Genomic DNA, 17,559 nt, shown 5'->3' on the forward strand with positions numbered 1-17,559 from the left:
AGGAGGACCAGGGCATGGAGGGCGGGGGGGAGTCCTCCGTGGTAAGAGTTGAGTTGGGGATCCTGACTTGTGGCTCTTCTAAAGCCCTTCCTTGGCCCTGCTGCGCCCCCAGGGGGCCACCCCTTCTCTCTAGGTGGGATCTCGAGGTCCCTGTCAGACCAGGTCAGAGCCCCCGCACCTGCTCCTGCAGGGCACGCCCTCTGCCCCCAGCCCTGCCCTCCCTCCCTCCCTGCTGCAGTTTCCTCTAAACCCGGGGCTCATGTGAGCCCAGCCCATGGCCAGGGACCCAGGGCTCCTGGTGGGATCAGAACTACAGTTCCAGCACCGGATTTGCAGTCAGCCTGGCCCTGCTTTTTGCCACTTCCTGCTTTGTGACCCAAGGTCGTTCCTGAAGCTCCTGTCTTGTGTCCGTGACCCTATAGGGTGGCTGTGCACAACGTACATCAGAGTGCGGCCGGAGTGCTTAGCTTCCTGGTGCGGGGGGAGTGTTCGAAACCAGCCAGCTGTCGTGATGCCTGCTGCTACTGCGCGTGATAGAGGGGACAGTGGTGGCCTCTGGGGGAGGGGCCCCGGAACCCAGCCTTCCCGACTCCCCCAAGTGTGCTGAGGCCTGGAGGAATAGGGAGAAAGATCCCTCCCCCCTCCCCCGCCGCGCCCTGCACGCTGGTTGTGAGGTGGTCTCTCCAACACCTGCTGGGGAACGGATACAGCGTGGCCGGCGGCCGCCAGCCGGGGTCATGGGTCCCACCAGGCTATTCCCCCGGAGCTCACACAAACTGGCGAGCCCTGGGACTCTGCATCCTTCAGGGAACAGGCCACATCTCCTCCAGCTGTTTGTTAGCCAGGCCCCAGGTGGGAGAGGGTTTGCAATTCAACACCCTGCTCTTTTCCTGAGCCTTGTGACTTGGCCGGGCTCCTGGCTGTAAAGGGAAGCCGCCTGCTCTGGGCTACATGTCCCCACCCCCCACTGCCTCCCAGCTCCCGAGAGGGTGAAATCAGCCGCGTTGGGACACTGCTCTCCGGTGCTGGGCGAGGAGGTGGCCGGCATCCCGCGGGCTGGGCCATGGAGGAGCAGGACCGTGGTGGGTCCACCTGGGGGCCCCCACAGGACAAGAGCCCCCCGGATTCGCCTTGGTCATGGGTAAGGGTACGGGCCAGGGCACGGCCATTTGTGCACCGTGCCCCCGACTGGGAGTGCTGGCGGGGCCGCGGGATGGTCTGTGCCCCGAGGGGCTCACTTAGGTTGAGGACACTTCTCCAAGTGAGTGATGGGGCCAGCTGCTCCCCAGGGGCTCCCGCAACACGGAGACTGAGTTTACAGAAGAGTTTTTAGAACTTGCCCAAGAATTAAAAGCTTTTTTCTTTGCCGTGGGTGGAAAATGAGCAGCGATTGCTGTGATCCTGGAGACACGGACGCAGGGCGTTTTGAGGGCTTCCTGCTCGCCGGGCAGGGTTGCTGGGAACTCGTGTTGTCTTTCAGGTTTGTGTGCGGGCGGCTGTTGACGTGGCCGGCCCAGTGCAGTCATTGAACCGCCGTGTCCCCGGGGCTGTGATGGATGTGCTGTGGGCCTCCACTGGCCTCCAAAGCCAGGGGCGGTACCTTCCTGCCCTTTTGGGGCTCCACCTAGATGCTAGGGCTTTGGTTCAAAGTAGTTATTTTCCGTGAAAGCCGCAAAGCCGGAGAAGAGGGGTCTCAGATAACCCCAAGTAGAAGTGGGCATTGAGCGTGTGGCCTGGGTTAGAATTCATGATTTGCTGTCTCTTCCGGAGGCCGGGGGTTTGGCTGCAGGGAGGGTAATGCGTTAACCAGCCTCCCCGAATGGCATCTGGGACACCCGGGACGCTCTGCTTCTTGTCCTCAGCTGCAGAAGGCTGGGGCTGGTCTGGAAGTTTCTGTAGGCCTTGGAAGCAGAGAGAGCCCGGGGCTGTCCGCTTCCTAGGAAATAGAGCGAGAGGTGTGGCACGCACGAGGCTGCTGGCTCCCCGAAGCACCTGTCACCTGTCACTCCAGTCACCTGCATCCTCAAGCCGTCCCCTTCCCTTCCGGGGCAGCAGGCCCTGCTGGGAGCTCAGGCTGGAACGCGGTGGGGGCGCTGGACCAAGAAAGGGGGCCTGGGTTCTGCCCCCACCCCTGGCCCCTTTTGTGGCTGCCCCCCCTGGGCGGACATTTTCCATCCAACCGTGGACAGGTGCTTGCGGAGGAGTTACCCGAGGCTGCCCCGTGACCCTCTCTCAACAGGCAGGCTGGGGACAGGAATGGGGCCTCCCCCAAGGAGTGTCGTGTAGGCCTCAGGCACCCACAGTCGGATGGAGTAGACTGGTTTTGTGGGTGGTTGGGGATTCCGATGGCTGCGTCTTGTTTCCGTTCCTGGACTGTCTCTCTCGCACAGAGCAGCCCTGTTCTGACTGAGACGTGCACCTCCCTCTTCTGTGCTTCCCATGATGCTCTCCCATATCCACTCTAGGGACCCACAGGCTCTACCACCCTGGGTCGCAGGTCTTTTTTTTTTTTTTTCTTATTTTTTTTAACGTTTATTTATTTTTGAGAGAGAGACAGAGCATGAGCAGGGGAGGGGCAGAGAGAGAGGGAGACCCAGAATCCGAAGCAGGCTCCAGACTCTGAGCCGTCAGCCCAGAGCCCGACGCGGGGCTCGAACCCACGAACCGTGAGATCATGACCTGAGCTGACGTCGGACGCTCAACCGACTGAGCCACCCAGGCGCCCCAGGTCATGGGACTTATAATTGTGGGCGTCTCTTTTGTACAGCCCGTGCGCACACTGTTATTTCCATTTGACAGTCAAGGAAACTGAGGCCGTGAAGTTGGGACCTGTCCACAGTAGCTCAGGGGCTGGCGGGAGGAGGGGACAGGAAGCTGGTGTCCTGGGGCCAGCACAGCCCCTGTTCTCGTATCCTGGGCACCCTGTAGACACTGTGATCTGAGGATGCTCTGACAATATCCGTTCTCTGCTTATATGTTTTGGTTGTTAGTTATTTTTCCTTTTTTATTTTGAGAGAGAAGGAGAGAGGGGGGGGGAGGGGCAGAGAGAGAAGGAGAGAGAGAACAATAGGTGGACGCTCAACCACCTGAGCCACAAAGGTGCCCCTAGTTATGTTCTCCTGATTACAAAAGCACGTTCATGATAGAAGATCCAGAATATACAGTGGGGCGTATATAAGATCGCGAGATGCTGGTCAGCCACCGCTCAAGGAGCCTGGGAACCTTGTAAACAGAGGTCACGCTACATTTTGCTGAAGGCTCATTCTTTTTTTTTTTTTAATTTTTTTTTTAGCGTTTATTTATTTTTGAGACAGAGACAGAGCATGAACAGGGGAGGGTCAGAGAGAGAGGGAGACACAGAATCCGAAACAGGCTCCAGGCTCTGAGCTGTCAGCACAGAGCCCCACGCGGGGCTCAAACTCACGGACTGTGAGATCGTGACCTGAGCTGAAGTCAGACGCTTAGCTGACTAAGCCACCCAGGCGCCCCCGCTGAAGGCTCATTCTAATTAAGTCACCGAAAGGATTCCGAAGCCACCTCTTGTCCCCTTTCATTCCATAACTTTCAGAGCCCCCTCCCTGCCCTGAGTGCTCCATTCCAAAGGCCGAAGCAGTGTGGCACCTGCTGTGCGACTTTCTGCCCTGGGGGGCGGGGGGGCAGGGAGGGAGGAGGTGGGGAGGCCTCCCCGCAAGAGAGTGAAAGGCCGGTGGGGGGTGGGGCATGTGGTGGACCCTGGAGCCTCTGCCCTGCCTCCGGCAGGGCGTCCCCCTCCCCAGGTCTCAAGGGGCCCAGACGTTTGGGCTTGGTGCAGGTTTGTGCCCGCGTCTGGAGGAACCTGACCTGTTGGGCTGAGGGTGGTTGTAGCAAGGGGATACCGGGATCCTGGCCGGCTCCAGTGGGAAGGCTGGCCTCCTGCTGCTGCTGGCGAGGCTGAGGCCCGGACCAGTCCACGAGGGCAGAGGAAGGCCAGGTCCAGAGTCAGGCTTCAGCAAAGCAGGGCTGGAGCACAAAGCAGGGAATTGAGGCAGACACTCAGGTGGACCGACTGCACGCAGGAAGGGGTGAGCAGGAGGCCGTAAGACGGGCCAGGCCAGAGCTGCTGCTGGAGTCCGGGCCAGGCTGGCGGCTTCTGGAAGGGTGCAAGCAGCTCAGCCACTGTGGGGCGCTTTCATTCCTGGGGCTGGGAGAGGGCAGCTGGCAGCGCTGTGAGCCCTTGGAGGCACCTGTTAACTTGGCCCCATCCACCTGTGGCATTGGCCGTCAGCATTGCCACAGATCATGGACTCGACCTCCAGGCCCTGAGTCTATGCAGAGCCCTGCGGGGCGCCGAGGGAAGGGTGAGACCTGGTCCCTGCCCACAGGAGGTCAAGGCAGAATGTGAGCCGGTGGGCCTGCTCCCTGCCAGCCGCCAGGTTCACGGGAGCACAGAGCAGGAGGAATTCGGGCCGGCAGGGCCAGGGAAGGCGTCTCAGAAGCTGGCACCCGAGCCAAGCCTGGGAGGAGGGTAGGATTTCAATAAACACTCAGCGGGGCGGAGCCTTCTAGACTGAGGGTTCAGCGTGAAAGCAGGCTGGGTTTTGACAGGACGGGGCGTTCTCCTCAAGCTAAGTCTGCAGAGTTTGTTCCTCCGGCCATCTGGGACTTGATTACTCCTTAGCGGGCCGTTCATGGCGCTTGCTGTTGACATTGGTCGGGCGCCCAGCCTGTGAAACGAAGCAAGCCGTGGCCAAATATGTGGGACCCAGCGTGAAACCAGCATAGGGGGCGTGTGCGGGAGCCACAGGGCCAGGGCTCAAGCCCCAGTTTTGCCACTTACCAGTTCTGATTTCCTGGAGCCTTCGTTTTCTCATCTGTATAATGGGGCCTATGATACCTAACAACATAATACGGGTTTTTGGTGAATGGAGCTGTTATGCGTAATGACACTAAACCTGAAGACAAGAGAGCCTGTAGTTACAGCTTGGGCCGCAGACATCACGGTGAAGGCACATCGCATCATCTGGACTTGGCTCATTGGTCTTAGTAAGCAATGTGAGGAGGAGACTCACAAATCCGGACCCTTGTGTCTCCTAATGTGGAGGAGAATTCGGAGTGTGGTCTCCATCCGGGTGTTTTAGCTTGGTATTCAAGGCTTCTCCAGAGCTGGCCCGCTGCTCCTGTGGGGGTCCTGGACCCGCCCCATCCCTCCCTCAGGTGGAGGGTAGGGGAGTTCGGAGTGCCCCCTGGAGGCGGTACTCTGCCATTACAAGCAGCAAAACCACCCACCTGCCCGTAAGACGACCACAGCCCCGGTGACTTTCACTAGTGACAAGAACGTGGTAACTCAGTGGGGCGCCAACAAAGTCAGCAATCCCTGGGCCCGATCTGGATTCATCACCGTCGCCTTTTCTTGTGATTTCACCCCTTGCAGCACCCTGCTGTCAGAAGACACTCTGCGTCTTGCAGAGGCAGGCGCGGTCCCCTCTAATAGTGATCACCTTACCCAGCACATACCAGTAAGGCCGCGCCTGTGCCTGGCTTCGGAGCCGTCTCCTAACCCACAGCTTGCTCCCAAAGGTTTTTTCTCACTGTCCCTTAGGGGTCTCGGTCGCCTGCACCACCCCTCTGGTCAGGGCTGGAGCTGGGTGGGGGCTCCGTGAGGTGGCGATGTGTTTCGTGCAGAGATTAGGATCTTGACCGCACGTTAGCGTTTACGGTTAAGGGAGCAGATGATTCGGACTCCCTCTTAGGGTTCAAAGCCTAACTCTCGAGCTTGCTGGCTGGCGATCGACCTTTCTTAGCCTCGTTTCTCATCCTCAAAATGGCTTTTGGGAGACCAAGTGGGTTAAAAGCCGTGAAGCGCTTGGTATGCATGTAATCGGTGTCAGTGCTTACCAAATCCAACACGGGCCTGTCTTCTGGAGCCTTGGAGCAGATTTCCGTTTCTTCTGTTAAGCCTTGCAGTGGGGCTTTGGCACAGCGTGATCTCTCTCCCTGAGCGTTGTGCTCACATCAGGAGAGCGAGATGTTTACTCCCGGACACCCACCCGGGAAGCGACACAGTCGGGGAAACAGCAGCTCTGGGCTTTCTAGTTGAGACCTTTCTGGGAATTACCCTCTGGAGTGAAAAAAGCAAGAACAATCGTCATGCACGCTTGAAATTATTATTATTTTTCTTGTTTCCCTCTTTTATTTTGCCAACAGTATATGTAACTAAATACACTTAAATTAAGAGTATGTATATTATGAGGACCTCACTCTACCAGCAAGAGCTGTGTTTTTGTTTCTTTGTTTGTTTGGTTCCTCCCCCCCCCGCCCCCCCCCCCCCCCCCGTAGATGCACTTTTGAGAAGCAATATACTGAGGTGCCCAAGAGCCATAGTCTCAGAGTTTAGAAACCCGGGGACGCAGACCTAGCATTCCAAATGACTAGGTGCGTGACCTTGGGCAAGGTCACTTTGCTGAGAGACTCAGTTTCCCTGCCTGGTTCCGTGAGGCTCAAATGAGTTATGTGAGTCGCAGCACTTTGCAAACGGGGGCGCTCCTACTAACGAAGCTTATGCCTCAGGGGTTTGCCGTGCACGCTCTGGGCCCCGTGGGGGCCAGACAGTCTCAAATGTAAAGGACAGGCAGGCAGCTGAGAACCACGCGATATAATGTACGTTGTGTAATGGGAATCAGGTCTAATTTTGTGTTCTGATATATTTTTTTAAATGTTTATTTATTTTGAGAGAGAGAGAGAGACAGAGACAGAGAGCGCAAGTGGGGGAGGGGCAGAGAGAGAAAGTCCCAAGCAGGCTCTGCGCTGTCAGCACAGAGCCTGACGCGGGGCTCGAACTCAGGAACCACGAGATCATGATCTGAGCCGAAATCAAGTGTTTGGACGCTTGACTGAGCCACTTAGGCACCCCTGTGTTCCGATGTTTTTAAACGTGAAATGATGGGACAGAAGGGGCCGGATACGCACGCTTCAAACAGGGAGGCCGGGACACAGAGGACTCGACTTGTCACCTCCAGTGCCGGGAGCCAGGAGCCACAACAACCTTGTGGTTGTGGCAGGTGGGCCCGGAGCTGAGCCTGGGTGTGTGTGTGTGGGGGGGGTGGGATTGGCGGCCGGGAAGACAGAAGGAGGGAAAACGAGGTCTGGGCTGGTTTCGATTTGGAGAACCACAGGTGCACCTGTCCGGCTCTGCAGGGGAAGGAAGACGGGCAGGGCCGCCCTCCAGGTGTGCCCACGGCCTGCCCCCGTCCCCCACCGCCCTTTCCACCTGACGGGGCTGCCCTCAGCCTCCTTGCTCAGCCCTGAGCCCCCACCCAGCGGGGAAGTGGGGTGAGGTTTGCACCGTCTCCGGATTTTGCACTCGGTGGCCGCGTGGAGGAGGTATGCACGCGCCGACAAGCTCGGTGGGGACTGTACAGTTTGCGAGCCACAGGCAGGTGTCACGCTGGCTCTCGCTGACCTGAGCGGTGGCCCTGGATCCCAGCCGGCTTCTTGAGCTGGAACACCCCCCCCCCCCCTCTTTCTCGGGAGCCAAGAATGCTTGTGACGTGAGCAGGCACGTCTGCTGGAGCAAGGGCCAGTCGGGGCACGGGCCATCTTGTCTTTTTGTTCGATAAGAGCCCCTGGGACGCAGAGCCGGGAGGCTGGGGAGATGCACGGGGAGAAAAGGGAGCGGGACAGTGTTGCGCCGTTGTGACTGTTTTCTGGGAACGATTATTATTTACCGTGAGAGAACGCAGCTCCCATCTTGGGGACGTTAAAGTATCTTTCCTTTATGAAACGATTATAATAGCAGAGGCCCTTTCCTTCCTTCTGAAGCTAAGAAGTTGGCGGCTCCTTCGTCAGTTACCCCCATGCTCCCCCCCCCCCCAACAAAAGTAGTAAGAGATGATTGTGTTTTTATTCCTTTGTGCATTCTGGTAACAAATACTCCTTAGGTTTCTGCTATGTGGCCGGTGGCCTTCTAGGTGCTGGTCATGGAGCAGTGAGTGAACCCCCAAACATCCCTACCCCCCTGGAGCTTACACTCCAGGTGGAGGAGAAAGGAATGAGCGAATGAAAAGGTAAAACCTATGCCAGATGGAGAGGGGGTTACGGGGAGGGGGGATACAAGCAGGGGGAGGGTGACGAGATGGGAGAACGATGTGGCTTTCGTGGGGAGGGCAGGGCGGGGCTCCCAGAGAAGGTGACATTTGAGCAAAGCCTGGAGGCCGGTGAGGAAGTGAGGGGGCGCGCAGTAGGTGTCCAGGCCCTGGCTGAAGCTTCTAGGCTGGTTTAAGCAACTGCGAGGAGGCCGGAGTGAGAGAACAGGAGGGGAGGGGGGGCTGATGTCGGAGGGCAAGGCGGGGGTGGGGGTGCTGAGCATCGTAAGGGCCAGCGACGGAAGTCGTGGGGGACTTGGGGTGTGCACTGCCCTGCACTGTGCCGACTGTGGGGACGAGTCTCCGGGCCCTCGGCTGACGGGACGGGAGCAGTGGGACCAGGGCAGAGGCTGTTGCCATGATCCCAGTGGGTTCAGGGGAGGGTGAGAGGCATGTGGAGTGGAAGCCGGGAGGGTCCAGGCTAGAAATGTAACCTTGGTCTCTGAAATACAGAGTGTAGGAACCCCAGACCTGCTGCAGCCCCTTGGTTTGCAGATGGGGAGACTGAGTCCCGCAGAGGGCCGTTGGCCTGTTTTCTGAGACTAAAATCCCAGTGTCCTGGCCTTCCCATGCGGGAAACGTACCGACGTTCAGATACCACTTTGAACTTTGCTTTGCCCTTGTATTCGGAAGACACTTGGCTTTCTCTTTCTAGAAGTTTCCCTCTGTTTCCTTCTCTTTCATCCCCACAGGGCGTTCTCCCTGTGCCTCTGCTTAGACAACCCCGTTTCTTCTTGCACCGTTTACACTCAGCTAATAGAGAACCTGGCGGGGGTGGGGGGACGTCACCACCGCCAGTGGCCTCCTGACCCTTCAAGGCCTTGTCCTCGTGCCGTTGTGCCTTGAAACCGCGGCTGAGAGTGACGCCTCCAGTCTCAACCATCGCCCCCCATTCGGAGCGTGGCACCCGCCAGCTGTCGCTGTAGTTATTCCAAGACTGGTCCCGGGCCCACGGCAAGTGCTTGGGGTTTGTCGAGGGAAGGCGAATGGACGGCCTGACAAGGTGAGACCCAAGTCCTTATCCTTCGGCGTTGAGCTTTGGCCTGGTCTGGGCTTCACTTCCGTGCGGAGACCCCCCCTCCTTATCCCGTTTTAGCACTCACCCTGTGATCGTCCGCAGCCACCGGGCTGCCCTCTGGGGACACGCTGCGCACTGCAGGTGGGGTGCACTTGGAGAGAGAGGAAGCAGAGCTCAGGAGCATTCTAGAGACGGCTCTGCAGTTGGGTCCGTGGGCGGGATGGGAGACAAAGACCAGAACGTTAGGACAGATGGACCCTGGGATAGGGGAAGGCTGGTATGAAAGGTTGGTGCCAGAGCGTCTGGCCCGGTTGAGTTAGTCCCGGATGCCCGAGGCTGGTGGATACTGGCCGCTGGACAGGGGTGATGTGGTGTGTTTTGTGGGTGAGCTGGTCTCCCTTAAAGGCACAGGACTGGCGTGGGTGGTTAGGGCCCAGGCGCCGGGAGCAGAGCATATGCCCCCCCCCCCCCCGAAAGATCAGACCATCCCGTTCAGGTGACCTGGAAGATGCCTGTGGCCGAGGCCCCACTGGGGTCAGATGCTGTCCTTCTGTTGCCGTCTGTTCTGTCCGAGGCCCCATAAACACGTTCCACGCAGGGTGTGTGGCTGGAAGGTGTATCTATGGGGCCGAACCGATAAGGGTCCTGTTCCAGAAGGCCCCGTTACGTGCCTTTCCCCTCTCGCCCTGGCGGCCAGGGGGGCCGAGTTTTGTTGGGTGCCCAACCACAGGATTGCCCCCAGTCTAGATTTCAGGAAGAATTCTCTCCGCTCTCTCCAGTCATTCTAAATCCTGCTCCGCCTCACCGCTTTTGATCTGGTTTTAAACAGTACTGCCATTTGATTTCTTTTCTTTCTAAGCTGCTTGGGATCCTTTTTGGGTTTGATAAAGAAGAAGAACAGACGAGCAGTCAGTAACCAAAAGTTCAGAATAAAAATGACCTAATGTCTTTTTTATTCAGGCAGGATTGACAAGAAGGCAGCGTGTTACTGCGCGTTTGTGGGACGTGGCTGCTGATGCTCCCGGTCGGGGGCTGTGGCCAGGGCCCAGGAGGGGCAGGGGGATGTGACGTCTCCTACAGCAGGGCCAGCAGGGTGGGAGAGGAAGGGCTTTCCCGTGAACCTCTGAAGAGTTTATTGTTACTAGGAAGGAGACAGAGGAGAATCGCGTTGAGTAGGAGGGGAACACGGAGAACTTGAACGTGAACGGTCCGGAGGTCTGGCTTCTGGGCTCACGGTGTGGCTCGGGGCAGACCTGCCATGACTTTGGAGCAATGACACTTTGCCCACCTCCCCCTCCCCCTCCCCCACGGGGCTGTCTGCAGATTACACGAGACTCTGGGTGTGCAACCCCAAGCGTGGGGCGCCCACCCTCAGGTCACCTAGCTGACGGTCACTCATGGGGGAGGTTGCATTTATCAGGTACTTTCGGGAATCGAGGGTGCCACGGGGTGGGGGGGGCTGCATAGAATTCTTCAGCCTGGGGTCTGTACGGAGCCCCAGCTGAGGGGCAGGTGGAGGCTGAAATCCAGTCTACACTCTGCTTAGCAAACCTGCTGGGCTGGGGACTGAGGCCAGGCCGGGGCCGTCGAGAGGAAGGGCACCTTCGTGACATCTGTTCATCCAGAGGGGGTCCCCCCGTGTGAGGCTGCAAAGATGTCGAGCTTAGGGCCCTCCCATCCCAAGGCCCCTGTCCTTCCCCCACACCAGCCGCCTCCCGCTCAGCCCCACCCTCTCTCTCCCTCCTCGGCCACACTGGCCACACCGGGGCTTTGTGCCTCGAGAGGGGCACAGTTCGAATACCCTTGGGGGGGGGGCAGCTTCCCGTCAGCTGGCTCACTTGACCACTCTGGGATCACAGGTCACAATTCTTTTTATTGGTTTTAATTTTTTTTTAGCGTTTCATTTATTTTTGAGAGAGTGCAAGCAGGGGAAGGGCAGAGAGAGGGGGTCAGAGGATCTGAAGCAGGCTCTGAGCTGACAGCACAGAGCCTGATGCGAGGCTCGAGCTCACGAACCGTGAGATCACGACCTGAGCTCAAGTTAGATGCTTAATGGACTGAACCTCCCAGGCGCCCCGGCCGGAATTCTTTTCTGGAGCAACACGGAGTAACGGTGTCCAGGCTTCAGAGTGGTGGACCGAGTCTTGCTGTATGGCCGTGGCTGAGAGGGACCCTGTTTCCTTCCAACCCTGCTGCTTCCCCGTTTATCCCGTAAACGTGCAGCCCTTTGTAAAGAGCATTGAATGGCTGTCATTTGGTGGCCCAGAAAGACCCCCTAGAGGGCGCTGCCACATCGGGGACGGGGGACAGGGCACTCTGGCAAGGATCATGTCCCCTCTGCCTCATGCGGGTGGGGGGGAGGGTGGCAAATGAAAAATGGGTTCATACATAAAACATTTTCTACCAACAGTATGAGAGTTCTGTTGACATACTTGAGTGAATTCTCTTTAAGGACAAGGCGATTTGAACTTCAGTCATTCAGAGTAAAGGCAAAGGGGCCTTGGCTAGTTGGTGTCTTCCCCTGATTTGACCTAAGCAGAAATTGAGTTTATTAATAGCCGTTTGATAGACACCTCACAATTAATGGTGAAACAAGATGGGATCAGGTTTCTGATTTTTCTCCAATTGGAAATGCCCAATGGGTGAGAGGTCACCAGATGGAAAGAGAAGGAACAGTGAGTCTTACATGCTGAACACAAGCAGCTGCCTGATATAATAGCATTTTGCAAGCATATGAGTTTATCTCAGTTTATGGATAATTTATTTATTTTTAAAGAACTACTGTTTCTTTTAAAAAATTTTTTATTTCTTTTTGAGAGAGAGAAAGAGAGTGCGAGCAGGAGAGGAACAGAGAGAGGGAGACACAGAATCCGAAGCAGGCTCCAGGCTCTGAGCTGTCCGCACAGAGCCCGACGCGGGGCTCGAACTCACGGACTGTGAGATCATGACCTGAGACAAAGTCAGACCCTTAAGCGACTGAGCCACTCAGGTGTCCCAGTTTATGGATAAATTGAGTGCTTTCACAGTGATAAGTGTCTAGGTGTATTATTATTGTTTCCTGAGTGCTTTTTATATGGGAGCCTGGGAGATGTTTTCCCTTTTGTCTTATCAGTCCTTATAACAACCATGTCAGCGGATTATTAGCCTCAGGTTACACACAGAGGAGCTTAGAGAGGTTATACCCAGCAGAGCAACGGAAATTCCAGCGCGGGCCTCCTGCTGAAAAGACCCTGCTCTCTCCACTGGAAAGCCCGCCTTCCTGGTTTTCTCAGGACAGCTTTCATAGGAGTGGACGCCGAGTGTCACAGGAACCAGTTCTCCCAGCCTGCATGCCTCAGCTTAGCCCTGATGCTGGGCTGGAGATTGGTTCTCCAGCAGGGACCATCTCATTGGAAGGCTGGTCATTTTCCAATGAACCCTAGCGCTCGACGCCTCTTAGGCGTGACAGTAGGTGGGGTAGGGAGCAGGCTGGAGAGACACTGTTCTCCGTGGGTCCCGCCCTTGGACCCTTTCTGGTGAAGGAAGGGCCTTGAATGTTGGACCGGAAGAGGCCTTGCTGGCTGGTCACCTGATCTAACCTCACCCGCAAAGCTGGCCTCACGGGGGTCTTGAAGTTGCTCTCGGTCCTAGACCTCAGAATCATAGAGTTTCCAAATAGTCAGAATCAGAAATCAGAACCCAGGGGTTGGGCCCGGGCATCTCTGTTTTTCTTAGAGGCTCTGTTGGTGATCGCGCTGAGGGCTGAGGCACAATTATTTTATCTTTTATTTTTTGGCTGAGGCACGGTTCTCATCACACCGGGCTTGCAAGGGTTCACCAAATGGCCCCATCACCCCTTTGCCCTTATTCGTGATTTCACGACGCTCCCTCCCCAGCTCTTTGTCCAGAGAGCGCCTACTTTTCTTTCAAGGCCCGATGCCCTCTTCTGCCCTTGGAGGCCAAGTGAATTCCACCCGCATCTGGTGCCCGTCGTGACTTGTGTGTATGAGTCTAGGTGCTCGCTTGGACTTTATTGATCGGTTCCGCAGCGTTTCTTTTTCCCTACTGGAGGACGAACTTCTTAAGAACAGAAAGCGGGCCACACAGATCTCTGGTTTCCTAGCCCCTAATGGGGTCTGGGTTCGAGAAGAGGCTCAGTAAAGGGAAGTGAGAGGTTGATCACTGTCAGCCCGTGATCCTAGCTGGATCCTCTGATACCTTCATTTTAATCTCAATGGCTGTACTTTTCATATCCAAGACTTCGAACTGGTCCTAGCTACTGACTTTTGTGTCATTTTCATATCCACCTGTTTCATAATTCCTCTTTTTAATGCAAGTTATTCCTCAATCTGTATCTTTAAGCCTCTTATTTATTTTTTTTTAATGTCTATTCATTTTTGAGAGAGAGAAAGAGTGTGAGTGGGGAAGGGGCAGAGAGAGAGGGAGACACACAATCCGAAGCAGGCTCCAGGCTCTGAGCTGTCAGCACAGGGCCTGACGTGTGGCTTGAACCCATGAACCTCGAGATTCTTATCTGAGCCGAAGTCGGACGCTTAACCGGCTGAGCCACCCAGACACCCCAAGCCTCTTACTTATTTAAGGTCATTGTCAGGCTGTTCAGTGAAATGACTTTGGTGTCAATCCATATTCCTAATGGTTTTTGGTTTGTTTTTGTATTTTTGGCTGTCTTTCCTAGCCTTGTATTTCTTCCTAAGTGTAAGAAGTTTTGCCTTCAGGCTCATTTTGAATGACTACGTTTTCACATTTGCTGTTGTTTTTTCCCCTCAAACCTGCCTGCCTCCCCAGTTTGTTCTCCAGCATCAGGGCTGGGTGGTTTGAGAGACACATCCTCAGTCTGGCACCCTGAACTCACCCTCGACTAGCTTTCTCCCGGGCCCCGGTGGCACAATCCAGAGCCAGGCCTCATCAGAGCCCCTTAGAGCTCCCTTCTTGTGGTGACACAGGGGAAATTTTACACAGATGCTGAGCCAGACAGCCTCTCGGTTAGGTCCTGTTTGACAAGTTGGGCATCACCCTCCCCCTGTCCTCTACAGCCCTGGCCCTAAGCAGTAGGGCTGCAGAAATTGTCAAGTCTCTTTTGCCAACAGTGGGAACCCCTTCCCGGGACAGGCCTCAGCGTGGAGCCTGGCTCCTGTGCCCCATCTCACGTGACCCTTTGCAGGTCCTGGCCACACCCTCTGCTTCAGGACCAGAGTCTTGTACACCTGCTTTACATTCGTAATCCGTCTGTGACTCATCAAACCCCTTTTTTGAGACTCTCTATGTCATTTTGCTTTTATTCTTTTATATACTTGGCTTTGGATCAGAGGGGGTCATCCAGGGCACAAATTCACTGCACTGTCTTTGACTGTAAGTCACAGACATGCTTTCTGACTGTTGTCAACCCAACACTGATAAAATGCTTAAGAAGGAAAGAGGAAGAATAGAGCCAGTGGCCTGCCATTCGAGGCCTCCATCCAAGCAGATTTTCACATTCCTTAGGAATGTTAGTGTTAGTAACTGTTCTCATTATAATATTACCAAGATATCCAACCTATTCCTTTAGAACGTCATGAAAGATTTTAACAAGTCCCTTGTTGAAACCTTTACATGTCCTTGTGTGTGTGTGTGTGTGTGTGTGGTCGGGGTGGGGGGGGGGGATGGCCTCATCTGTGAAATGGGCTGCTGGGAGGGCAATGCAGCACTTCCCAAATTTCCTACTCCCTGGGAGCTTTGAAGCCTTCCTGAGTTCTGCCTCTCGAGATTCTGACTCATCAACGTCCGGTGGGGCGTGGGAGCAAGCAGTGTTAATGAGCTCCCCAGTGGATTCTGAGCAGCAAGCAGGCTTAGATCCTGGGTCCTAATGTTTGTAAAGTGCTCAGCGGAGAGTGCTTGGAGCACAGCAGATGCTTCCCTCCTCCCACATTCCCACCTCTCCTTCCTCGGAGGCGCACGGCGTTCAGGTGTGGCCCACTTTGTGTCCCGGAGGAAAACCACAGGACAGCCATTTAAACTGCCCTCCTCCAGGGCTGCCTGGGTGGCTCCCTTGGTTAGGCACCCGACTCTCAATTTCAGCTCAGGTCTCGATCAAGTCCTGTGTCGAGCTCTGCACTGACGATGCAGAGCCTGCTTGGGATTCTTTCTCTCTCTGCCCTTCCCCCCGCCCCCCCCCCACCCCCCCGAACATGCTCTTTCTCTCTCAAAAATAAACTTTAAATTGCCCTCTCCTCCAGATATCTTCCTTTGATAAAAAGAGGGGAAAGGGCAATGCTTAACTCAAAGTCTCTGTTTCAATTCCACTGCCTCTGGTTTGGTCTATACTCTGTACCCTTTGTTAAGCCCCATGATACATAGATAAATAGGGTTCTGGCTCCGCTCTTGAGATCTTGGGATTATATTGCAGCCTGCGAAATTTAAGGCACTGGGTCTGCCTAAGGTGGGCGAGAAGTCTTATCTTGGGTCGGGGGCCAGTCTTCGTTAATACACTTCAGATCAACCCCCAGAGGCTTTCTCAGGACTTGTGTTCCGTTGGATAAAGGAGACGTTCAGGTGGTTGTGACAGTCCAGACGGACACAGTAGGTGGAGCTAGAGAGCCAGAGAAACAGAGAATGCAGAGAGCCTGTCCGGGGGTCTCAGGAAGATCAGGCGGGGGCAGTCATCTTCTAGAAGGGCTGTGCGCCAGAATCCCTGAGCAGTTTTGTTTGTTTTTAAGACTATAAAATTCCATATCCCGTCCCTATGGAGTGAAGTTGCTGGCATTGAACTTTGGGCGTGTTTGACGCATTGCCCATCTGACTCTGATGTGTATTCAGGTTTGGGAGGCACTGATCTAGAGATTCTAGAGTAATCTAAATGTGATCCAGGCTCTCTGCTGAATGATCTGGTCAGCAGGCTGGGCTGGTTTGAATCTACAGCCCCGTGCTTTTCAAAGTGTGATCTTCAGACCAGCATCCGCATCAGCATCACCGGGGAGCTGATCAGAAACTCAAATTTCCAGACCCACCCAAGACTATCAAATCAGCATCTGCAAATTCTGCACTGTTTTCTTTTTTAAGTTTATTTATTTGGGGAGCACGCACACAAGCAGGGGAGGGGCAGACGGGGAGAGAGAGACTCAAGCAGGCTCTGCCCCGTGAGTGCCGAGCCCGAAGCGGGGCTCGATCTCCCGAACCGTGAAATCGTGACGTGAGCCAAGGTCAAGAGTTGGACTGAGCCACCCAGGTGCCCATGGCTCTGCATTCTTAACAAGGAGCCCCCAGCTGACTCAGAGGCAATTCAGAGTGTGAGAGATTGTGAGAACAGTGCTTGTTGTTCGCACCGGCTCCAACCCTGGAATGGGAGCTCGCCGAGGCAGGGGTTGTGTTGGATCTTTGGCACTTCTCTGAGCCTCAGTCTCCTCATCTTTTCTGTGTCTGCTTCTCAAGGTTGTTGGAGGAACTCGTGCCCGACTCCCGTATTAGATTGTGAATTCTTTGGGGCAAGGGCCATGCATTTTTAAAATTTCTGCATGCCCGATGCCTAGCATTGAACGAATTTGCCATTTTGGCACCGAGGGTTATAGAATCCTTGAAACAGAAAAGACTTTGCAGGTTGTCTAGGACAAGCTACTCGGTGAGTGGGTGAAGAAATTAGGGTTAAGTGCCATGTCAAAGTCAGATGCTCTGTTATCCTCGCATGAGCCTGCATGTGATTCAGAGAGGGCACCCGCGACGGCTCCCACCATCCGCGAAGTCATTGTCCCCTCGGCTCTGCCGAGCTCAGCTCAGCTCCCTGTCTTGGCGAAGGTCCTCTCATTCCTCTGACCGCAACCCTCTCTGTGCCTCTGAACTTCTGTACTACTGGGCGTCTGTATCACTCGTCCGCCATGAATCCTGGACTGGCTTCCACGCAGGCGCCATCGTTGGTGCGCCTTGTCCCGGAGGTTACGGTGTTCTCGTGCTGTACGCATCAGGACGGAGCCCTGGCTCTTCGTTTTCTCCATTAGTTTCCCAGCCCAAGACCTAACAGGATGAGCACATAATGGGAATGGCTAACTTTTGGAAAATGCAATTTTTTTCAAATACAAAATCTTTTATGTAAACAAAAGTTATGGAGATTAGTATGATGAAGGCCCACATCCCTACTATTTCCTTAACCAATAAAAAAAAAGATTATTATCATTGTAATGTTCTGTGTACCGCTCTCCAGTCATTTCCTCAGCATCTGCGAATTTCCATGACAGCTCGTCATCTGTGACACCATGTGGTTTTAGGGTTTCGTGTTCCTGCCCATAAAATAAGGATCTTAAAACCAAGGTGCAAGGCAGCCGTGAGGCCACAATTCATTCAACTCAGTCACTCAATATTTACTGAGAGTCTATTACATGGCAACCACCGGCCAGAAACTTGGGACGCATCAGTGGACACGTCTGACCAAGACAAACATAAAAAATAAAGTGGTGT

At 55.1% G+C, this 17,559-nt stretch overlaps 1 protein-coding gene across 2 annotated transcripts in view; it reads left to right on the top strand.

The window, feature by feature from the left end:
• The first annotated feature begins 1,013 nt into the window (after positions 1-1,013).
• Positions 1,014-17,559, top strand: part of LPIN1 (lipin 1) — a 129,358-nt gene continuing 112,812 nt past the window's right edge. Inside the window, exon 1 of one of the 2 annotated variants that reach the window (XM_060648714.3) lies at positions 1,014-1,141. In XM_060648714.3, coding sequence (XP_060504697.1) covers positions 1,064-1,141 — 78 coding nt within the window. In that variant the 5' untranslated portion in view covers positions 1,014-1,063. The remainder of the gene's footprint in view (positions 1,142-17,559) is intronic. The other variant, XM_060648734.3, reaches the window with a different exon arrangement.

Source organism: Panthera onca, chromosome A3 (genome assembly GCF_046562875.1).
Source record: "Panthera onca isolate mPanOnc1 chromosome A3, mPanOnc1 haplotype 2, whole genome shotgun sequence".
NCBI classification, from domain to species: domain Eukaryota; kingdom Metazoa; phylum Chordata; class Mammalia; order Carnivora; family Felidae; genus Panthera; species Panthera onca.